The sequence below is a fragment of the Chenopodium album genome, chromosome 9 (assembly GCF_948465745.1).
Source record: "Chenopodium album chromosome 9, dcCheAlbu1.1, whole genome shotgun sequence".
NCBI classification, from domain to species: domain Eukaryota; kingdom Viridiplantae; phylum Streptophyta; class Magnoliopsida; order Caryophyllales; family Amaranthaceae; genus Chenopodium; species Chenopodium album.
The window spans coordinates 68,228,623-68,239,284 of NC_137842.1; the positions used below are offsets into that span (position 1 = coordinate 68,228,623).

At 33.2% G+C, this 10,662-nt stretch overlaps 1 protein-coding gene across 1 annotated transcript; it reads right to left on the reverse strand.

Annotated features, from left to right (window-relative positions):
- Nucleotides 1-216: 216 nt before the first annotated feature.
- LOC145558959 (cyclin-D3-1-like) lies at nucleotides 217-5,490 on the reverse strand. The gene is made up of 4 exons (XM_081620335.1): nucleotides 4,699-5,490; nucleotides 4,387-4,588; nucleotides 2,801-2,931; nucleotides 217-1,219 (listed from the first exon to the last, which is right to left on the reverse strand). Exons 1-4 carry the CDS (start codon nucleotides 5,206-5,208, stop codon nucleotides 785-787), a joined length of 1,278 nt encoding a protein of 425 aa, XP_081476461.1. The 5' UTR covers nucleotides 5,209-5,490; the 3' UTR covers nucleotides 217-784.
- Nucleotides 5,491-10,662: the final 5,172 nt, after the last annotated feature.

Genomic DNA, 10,662 nt, shown 5'->3' on the forward strand with positions numbered 1-10,662 from the left:
TCAACTAATTCGCTATCTATCACAGATCAAATGTTATATACAACCCTAATGGTTTATACTTTGTACCAAGTGCATCTTACTATTAGTTTGACCAAGTAAAAAAAATAAAGTCTCAATATGCATGATTATCATAGTACCTATAATCCCGTTCAAAAAAAAATCATAGTACCTATAAAATGATTTCAATCAACCCCAATTGACAATTATTCACAAAACTGTACTTAATACTAATTTTTATTAATTAATCATGATTGTTGGAGTAGTTTAAAATGAATGGTGTACACTCAATTCATTCCCCTACTCCCTCTAATAAAACCAAAGAAAAATTAGAAAATAGATACAAAAATAGTACTTCCTCTTTAGTCCTTTTTTTAGTGGTGGCCCACTTCTTCTAGGTCAAACCCCCCATTATAAGGTCCAAAGTCTTGCTCCCAAAAATCCTCATTTGGGCCCCCACTCCATGTTTCTTTTCTTCACATGCATGCAAAGTTTCTTCTCCCATGTTATGTCTTCTCTAATTCATCATGTAATAGTAAATGTTTATGCATGCATGCACATACATGAACCATAACATAATTGCATGACACATACATACATGAAATTTAAAATGGTAGGGCGGGAATGAATTTATAACCATATAATATATAAGTGTTTACTATTATATGATATAAATATGTCCCCATTTTTTTTTTTGCAAGTATATAGGACTTCAAGAGAAGAAGTAGAAGAAAGGCTCTAGTTCGAAAATAGACCGCCAAAAGGAGAGAAATAGACCGGAATAAGCTTAACGAGGACTACCAACGACGTCGACAAAGACTCTTGAGAGAGAAGGCAGCTGCAATGGCATGAGCTGTTCATGAACTCTACTCTTCTTCCTGCTCATCACTGGTGAGGAGGATACTGAAGATGACAATGAAGACGATGACAATGACACCGAAGATGTTGATGATGTTCCCATCATTTGAGTTGTCGTGGCAGCCCATGAATCGTTGGAGCTGTCACAGCTAAGATAGTAGGCATCCATTACTCCACTCGGGCTACTTGGGATAACATCACTGCTCGAAGTAGGTTGTTGAGGTCCAGGAGGAGGGGGAGGAGGATAATTGTTTTTCGCCGTTATCATTTCGTCGAACGTTCTCTTTACCTTGCGATTGTCTTCGGTTTTGCTTCCGCATAATGATTTCTCCACGATCAGTTGATAACAATCATTCACCTTGTCCTGTAATAGTACGTTCAATATGAGAAGAAGCAAAGATAATGATAATCGTACAGATTATTTATGGTACGTAGGCCACACTCTAAAGATCAAACACTATCCCCGTTTTTGCAATAATTTGACATAAAGTGAGTAAAAAATGTCTAATTATTACAAATAATATAAAACGGAGGTAATAGCTCTCAAAGAACCTGTTATTTAAATGGAGATAAAATCTTTTATCCGACTTTTTGTGTGTCCACGTAAATATGTCAAGTTAACCGTACAAGTGTATAACTTAACACCAAAAAATAATTCCAAGGGACGTATAGGATTGTTAGCATGCACTTTATTGGAACCATACTCAGTAAAAAAAAAAAAAAAAGTTACTCCACTTAAGTCTAGTTAAATCATAATTTTGAATTTGAAAGTACCTCGAGAAATGATGAAATCACACACTGTTTTAACTTGATGTATACACAAATAATCGACCACTAGGAATAAACAATAATCTTAAACCAATAATTTTGAAGCTTGAAAAAATCAAGAGTTTCAAGGGAAGACTGGATCGCACTGAGCTCAAACAAATTATTATTCACGCTTATCGAAGAGACTTTAGTGATTAAAGTTCGATTAACACAAGCAAGTTTTGTGTACAAGCAATGTAAGTTTTAAACTTAAGAAAACAAAGGAGTTTCCCAATGTGATGGATGGAACAAACATTTAACAACAGGGAAAGAAACACGATGAACTTTGTCTTGTCATTTCTATGCAACTAATGAAGGTACTTTTCGAAATATACGGGGTACACTGTAGTTTAAACCTTTATTTTACGCGCTGGCATACTATTGATAGGTTTAACTCTGAGTACATTTTTTAAAAAGATTATTTTCCGAATTTTAAAGGTATTTTAAGAATTATGTTAAAGGTCTTATTGAAATAACACCTATAAAGAATAAAACAACGGATTAATCAACAAACAAATTTAACAATTGCATGCATTTCTCAATTAGCATTTTTACAATATTATACATGAATTATTTGTATTAGCCTCGTATATACTTATGTTAGCCCTCAAGAGGAGGACATCCATGTTTATTTTAAATAAAAGAGGCGGACTAGAATTTAAAGATAAGAGACAAAGGTAGAGAGGGTTATTGACCAAGTGTACCAAAACATGTGATACATATAGCACATTGAATACCTAAAGATTTTCGTGAGACAATATATCATTATTGTTTTTTTAATATAAAATGTACTACTCTTGAGGAATGAAGTACAATACATTCAAAAAAAAAAAGAATGACATTGACCAAACTACCCTTCCATACAAAAACCAAAACTGCCCTAAATATTTTGGGACAATGACACCTCATCCATATATCTTAGGACAAAAGGTTATTATTTATTATTTTTAAGTGTGAATCAAAATTAATTATTAGATCTCTAAGGGATTAATTATGACCTAGTGACCTACCCACAATATATAAAATGTGATCCCATTGACCACTAGTAAATTAGAATTAGCATTCTTAATTAGATTAGATCTGATGATAAGTTTAATTAATAATAATTAGAGGGAATTAATTAGAATTAGGGACTAACCTTGCTGATATTAAGCACACCCAAAAGCTGATTTTGGTAATCAAGAGGGTTACATGGCTCAATCTGGTCAATGACATGCATCATTGTGGCAGTTGCCAATACTGATGGTAGATAACTCACAAATCTCCAATCTACATTTCATCATCAACCAACCAACCAACCAATCATCATTACCAATTTTTCCAACTAAAAATATGAAACATTGAAATATACATGTATATATTAAATGCTTCTAGTCCCTACATGTTAGATTATTCATCACAGTGATACTTCAATGTTTACTATTAACGTGACAACTAATACCGAGTATTGGATAGTGAATAATACGACCAGTCAATTTAGATGTAGTATAAAATGATATAGATCGGTTGTCTTGTTTGATATGTAATACGGAGTATAAACGATTAGTGTGACAACTGACTAACTAGATAAAGTACGAGTCTCCAAATTAGTCATCATCAATTAGAACTAATAACGTGACAAGAACTAATAATGTGACAACACTAGGACTAGAGCAAAACACATTCTTAAGTAGGAGAGAAAACTTCACATGATCTTATTCATGGACATCTACACTATGAGAATGTATGAAAATTTACAGTTGTAGAGCAAATAATAAAGTCAAGATTTACACATGTAGAAAGTCATACTATAATTAAATACAGTAGAATAAAAACAAAATAAGTCTGAACGTTTTTACTCAAAAAACTAAACAAATTCTAGAATAGGTGCACATTATGGTTGACAGCTGGGCATGGGCCGGGTCAGCACGCGGGCGGCCCGGGCACGGCCCGAGGATGGCCCGGCACGGCACGGCCCGCTGAGTGGCCCGGCCCGGCACGACGGCACGCCCCTCGTGCCTCGTGCGGGCTGCGTTTAAAAAAAAGCAAAAAATGGCACGGCCCGGCACGAGCCCGTGAAATGGCCCGCCGGCACGGCCCGCAGGCACGGCCCACGGTGGAGGCAATATGTTATATTGTTATTTAATTTTTGTCTAATACTTATATAGTTATATGAATAATATGATATATAGTAAATTATGAATGAACAATAAATATTAATATAATTTAAACAATATTTAATATAACTTAACTCCATAAAAAATTTAATAATTATTAAATTCAAATATTAAATTGTATAATTATTCAATTCAATTTTTTCTTTCATAAAAAAAATTCAAGTTTTTTTAAAGTTTTTTTTAATTTTTTTTTTTAAAAAAAAAAAGAAAAAAGGGTAAGCCGTGGGCCGACACGGTGGCCGGCACGACGGGCGGCCCGGCACGGCACGACCGGCACGGTGGGCCGTGCCGTGCCGTGGACAGGGGAAGCTTGAAGGCCGGCACGGCACGGCACGGCCCGCCTCCACCGTGGGCCGGCACGGCCCGGCACGACACTGTTCATGGCCCGCCTAGGCACGGCCCACGGCAGGCCCGGCACGGCCCATGCCCACCAACTACTTGTAGAAACTCAGAATAATAAATTACAAGAAACAAATTAAATACTTATTACAAATATTTATTTATTTATTTATTTAAGTTTAATTTATAAAAATAAATAAGAGTTTTATTTTATTTTAGTTAAACTTACCAGAGAGAAGAGAGAGTAAGAGTCCTTGACATCTCCTGAGAAACTCCCAATGAAGATGATTCTTCAATCCTAGCCGTCTGATTATATGATCAAGAAACGAAAGTGGGGTCACTGGATTCATCTTCCAATCCAATGTTGACAACACTAACAACTCCATCTTCTGTATTGTCTTTGCATCAAACACATAGTTTCCTCCTTTCACCTTTAAAACACAAACACCGTCCCAATTTAGTCGTCACATTTTAATTACGACTATTAAAAAAAAACCCGAACACGGGTACGTAGTAAACAAGAAAAGAAAAGAGGACATACGAGAACTTGAAGATCAAGGAGAAGAGGAACATGAGTTTCTTCAACTTTAGCAGCAAGAGAAAGACAAGTAACAGCAGTAAGCTGAAACATCCAAGGTTTATCCTTTTGAAAACAGAAACTTGATAAAAATCGATCAAGATAATTTACAGCAAGAACAGAGGTTAAGGTACAAAACCCATAATAGGAATTGACCTTTAGAATCCATTCAACAACTTCATTTCTCGAAGAAGAGAGAGTTTTAACATCAAATCCACCATTTTCGTTGGAAAAAATAATCCCCTGTTTTTTTTCTTCCTCTTCTTTGGAAAACAGAGACCGAATTTCTTCATCTTCCCAGAACAAATCTTGTTCTAGTAAAAGAAGTGGCAGTAAACATCCGCCATTGTTGGGTTTATCCCATTCTTCGTCATCATCGTTGTTTGCTTCATCGTCTTCTAATTTCTCTTCTTCGCAATACAGAGCGTCTAACAGAAAGAATGGGTTTTGTTGGAATTCATCCGAAGATGCCATTTTTTTTGGAAAATTTTCAACTTCAGATTAAAAAAATGGGTTTTTTTTTTTTTTTTTTTTTTTTTTTTGGTGGTTTACATAGTAGTTTTCATAATGGTGAAAGATTTAACAAATGATAAAGATAATCGTCATTGATGATAGTAATCTCTCTTGCTACTCTGGGAGTAGAGTAGAGAGGAGAGAGAAAATGATGTGAAATTTTTTAATGGAAGAAGTGAAGTGAAAGGGGAGAGGGGGGAGAAGAAAGGGAGAGGGATGAGATTTATAATCTCAGAGAAGTGAGGAGATATCACGCTTGTCCTTTTTTATATAAGATGGGATTTTGAGGCAGAATTTATTTTTATTTTTTTTACTTTTTTTTGTTTTTTGGTTTTGGGGTTTAGTACAGAGAAAAGCTCTTGCTTTCGGTGGTAAGTACTCCGTATGTGACAGTATAGTAGATTACTCCGTAGTATTATACAGAGTATTATATGTAGTACTCACTTAGGGCCTATTCTCACTGACTGAAGTGAGCTGAACTGAACTGAATTGAGCTGAACTAAACTGAGCTGAAATGAACTGAACTGAAATGAAAATGAAATTAGGAGCTGAGCTGAACTGAACTGAAGTGAACGGAACTGAAATGAATATTTTATAAGAGAAAGAAATTAGGAGCTGAGCTGAACTGAACTGAACTGAGCTTATCTGAGCTGAACTGAACTAAACTAAATTTCAACGTAAGAGAACAGACCCTTAGACCTTGTTCTTTTGAGCTTCTGGCAGAGTAGAGCAGGGTAGGGTAGAGTAGAGCAGTATAAAGTAGAGCAGGGCTAGGCTTCCATACACTGCGGAGCAGAGCAGAGCAGCTCTAAAAAACAGGGTTACTTAGGCCTTGTGTTAGTTCACCTTATTTTTACTTATTTCATACGGAATTATAAAATAAGTTCATATCATATCAGATAAAAAAAATTATAAATTTTTATTAGAACAAATAAGTTCATATCATATCATCGTTTTATGTACAGTTTTGTATCGCTAAATATATTTGATTTCGTAATAAAAATAAATATGAAAATTACATATTAATAAAATACACATTATTACGAATCTAACAAGACCCCACTTAATATATTTTTTTCGTATAGATTATCGTAAATTTAAGGTCAAATATGACATTCAAATTAGATTAAATCATATTAGATCAAATAAGTTCAGATAAACAAAAATAAAGTGAACCAAACAACCTCTTAGGGTTTGTCCACTTCATCTTAATTTCAATTCAATTCAGTTTAGCTCCTAATTTTCTTCTCGCGCAAAATATTCATTTCAACTCAGCGCAGTTCAGTAAATGTGAACAGGCCAGCCCTTAGTGCACAATTCAGTTAATTTTGCAGCCTCTGTTTAATTTAGTTGATCCATAACCATTTAGGCTCTAAATAAGATTATGTGTCGGTAACAATTTAAACAAGGTTTTTTGCAAATAGAGAGAGTAAAATGAGCAAGTGTGATCACGCCACAACTAGTATGATGTGGGTATCAAGCTACTCCGTATAATATATGAGATATGAGACTATAATAATTGACTAATTCTTCAACTTTCAGGCGTGAGGTCAGTTATCGAATCTCACCTTGCACATTCTAAAATGAATTTCCCTTACATTCCCCCGTTATAGGATGGGTTCATGGCCGTTCTTCGTATAAAAAAATTATTTGGGTGGGATGAGCATAATGGGTGTAAAAAATGAATAAGCTGTGCAACAATTGGATAACTAACAAAGACATTAATTGATTCATATCCTTCGTTCTCTCCGGTAATATAATTAATTTTCAAAGTTTTGTCAAATTAAACAATCAAATTAGATTAAATCAGATCAAATAAGTCCAAACCAAATCAGATAAATAAAAATAAAATGGACTAAACAAGTCCTAAAAAGAAAAGAGTGAAATACCTTAATTACAAGGAAAATATTCTATTCAAAAAAAAAAAAGGAAAATATTTTTTATTTTTTTCCCTACAAAAGTACGGAGAGAATTAGCCAACTACTTATGGAAAAATTGTTTTCTACTCTTTAGAGCATCCACAATGGCTAGCTACATGTACATGTAGTTTTGGATTGCCACATCATAAATTTCTAAGATACATAATTTAAGCTATAGCCTCTACAATGGTAAGCTGTATTTTCTTATAATAAATAAATCATTAAAAAAATACATAAAAATATATTAAATAAATAAATATAATAGCATGGTGGAGTGAAATTACATAACTATATACAACTATGTAGTTTGGCTAGTTATAAGAGGTTGTAGTTTCACAATGGCTAGTATGTAGCTAATAATTATTTAAAAACTGCTAGCATGTCCTTATGCACCACCATTGACAATACTCTTATGTAAACAAACGAATGAAAATGGGGAAAAAAGAGAAGACCATTTTTTAACAATGTTTTTCACCAAAACAAATAAATCCATAAACTCTAGAGGGAAAAAAAAGAAAGAGAGGTGCAAGTTATACTCCGTATATATTTTTTAACAAATATGCTTCGTATTTTAGGGGTGAGATGAGACAACTCACGAGCTATGATATTAACTCGAAAGATTAATGAGTCAAGTTGTGTAGCTCATTACTCAACTCAAAAGTCGCGAGAAGCTCGAATTCTGTTATATAATATTATATTTACTAAAAATTTAAAAAATTTGATACGTATTTTTTTTTACCATTAATAATTAATAAATAAAAATTGCAAGTTACTTGAGATCGACTCGGTCACAATTCGACTCAACTAAGCTCAACACGATATGTTAAATAGTCAAATCGAGCTATCCCAAGCACCCTTACTGTATCTTCCAATCGTGAGGAGAGTTTTCTTGTATTTTCCAATTTCTTACCTAAAAAAAGGAAAAAAGAAAAAAAAAATTGAATTTGAGAAATGTAAACCATTTATGTGGGAGGGAAAAAAATTTGAAGGCACACAAAACGAAATGGACCCCCAATGAAAAGAACATGTAAGAGAAGAGGAAGACGAAAAAAGAAGGCTAACACTGCTCGAGAGATCAAACAAAGAGAACCATTTGTTTGGTTCATTTGTATATACAAATACAACCACTCTATATTTAGCTTAATACGAATAACGTAAAAGAATAATTGAACTATTATTAGGATTCAAATACTCCTGAGAGACTAAAGTAGAGTAGTGGGACTTCCTTTTGTTGTTTTTACTCTTCTGGAAACTTCAAGGAACTCTTCGTGTGTCTAATCTTGTATACTTGAATTCTTATTTTATTTGTAAATGTGTTACGCGTTTTGTCATTAAACATTATACACAATCATAAAAACTTACTAGTCACGATATTAGATACTCCGTGTTCGGTTAAATTTCAATATGAAGAATCTGCTTGAACAACATCCAATTATACAAATGGTTAAATATCCAATTATTATCACTCATGTCATTGTTTATCATGTGATGATGGAAACATTATTGCATTCTTTTATTTAACAATACTAGTTTGATTTATAATTCAATTCTATACAATATACTTGCACAACAAAACACATTCTTGATTAAACTAAACTCAATATTAATAGTAAAAATTAGTTCAAAAAATAAAAAGAATTCAATTCCACAAAACTTCACCAGGAAAAAAATAGCATAGCCTTGTTTAGTTTAGTTAGTAAAATTCAATATCTTACCTTCGAGAGTCGCGACTAAGGGTCTGTTCTGATTTACTAAACTGAGTTGATCTGGACTGAACTGAATATTTTAAGAGAGAAGGAAATTAGGAACTGAACTGAACTGAAATAACATGCCATGAATCCAAAGAGCTTAACTTCTATTCAACTTAGGGTCTAAACTAAGTTAAACTGAACTGAATATTTTATGAGAGAAGAAAATTAGGAACTGAATTGAAAATAAGGTGAAGAGAACATACCCTTAATTTCAGTTCAACTCCAATCAGTTCAGTTTATTTCCTAGTTTCTTTCTCTCATAAATAATTCATTTCAGCTTTATTCAATTCAATTCGGCCCCAATTAGGGTATGTTCTCATTGACTGAACTCAGCTGAACTGAACTGAGCTGAACTGAACTTAACTTAACTTAACTGTACTGAAATGAATATTTTATAAGAGAAGGAAATTAGGAGCTGAACTGAACTGATTAGTTCAGTAAATTGGAATAGACCCTTACTATTATATTTTCATTTGTGTTTCCATTTTATGCTTCTTTTATGTAGCTCCATAGATTATGTATAACATTTTTCTTTTATTTTAATTTAACAAATATTATCTTTATTTTAAATTTGAGAAATGCAAACTTTTTTCTCCTATGTGGAGAGGGGGAAAAAAAAGAAAGAAAGAAGGCAAATAAAAGGAAATGGACCCCCAATGAAAAGAACATGTAAGAGAAGAGGAAGACGAAAAAGAGAAGGCAACACTGCTCGAGAGATCAAACAAAGAGAACCCTTTGTTTGGTTCATTAGTATGTACAACCACTCTATATTTAGACTAATACGAGTAACGTATAAAGTTAATTGGACTATTATTAGGATTCAAAATACTCGAGTTCTTTCAAAAAAGGATTCAAAATACTCGTGAGAGACTAGAGTAGAGTGTGGGACTTTCTTTTGTTGTTTTTACTCTTCTGGATAGCTCAAAAAGCTCTACCTCCACCAATTCTTGCATTCTTATTTTTTTCTAGGTGTGTTGTGCGTTTTGTCCTTAAATATTACACACAACCATAAAAACTAACTATTCACAACATTAGATATCCCGTGACAGGTTAAATTTCAATATGAAAAACCTGCTTGAACAATGACATATACGGCATATTAGACATGTAGATTCAACTTACTTCGTATATAAATTCAATACCTTACCTTTGCGACTAAACCAAAAAAACTTAACTTCTCCTATACCATAATGATCTAGCAATATAAGTATATTCTTTCATCAAAAAGTTAAGTAATAAATACAACAAAATGTCTAAGGGTCTGTTCTGATTTACTGAGCTAAACTGAATTGTTTATGAGCGACGAAAATTAGACATTGAATTGAAATGATTAGAGAGCTGAACTGAATTGAAATGATTAGAGCTGAATTAAACTGAAATTTAGAACAAACCCTAAGTTGAACCTATTTTTATCAAGTTCTCGAGATTTAAAATTGAAAACCATTTGTAAGAGGTCGAATCTCATAACTATTGGCAAGTATAATCATCATTATTCATCCTTTCCTTATCAATACATTCTAAGAATAGTTCTCTCTTTCTTTGGTAATCAAAAATAGGTTACTATCACCAATTCACACCCTGTCAATTCCCTTCTAGCGTGGGAACTCCATCATTACTTGCATTCCAAAACATTAACACAATGTACATTTTATATTATCAATCATTAAATATTAACTAAAGGGTAATTCCTAATTTTATTAAAAGTACAAACACACGAAAATTGTTCATTGTTTTTGCAGCACTTC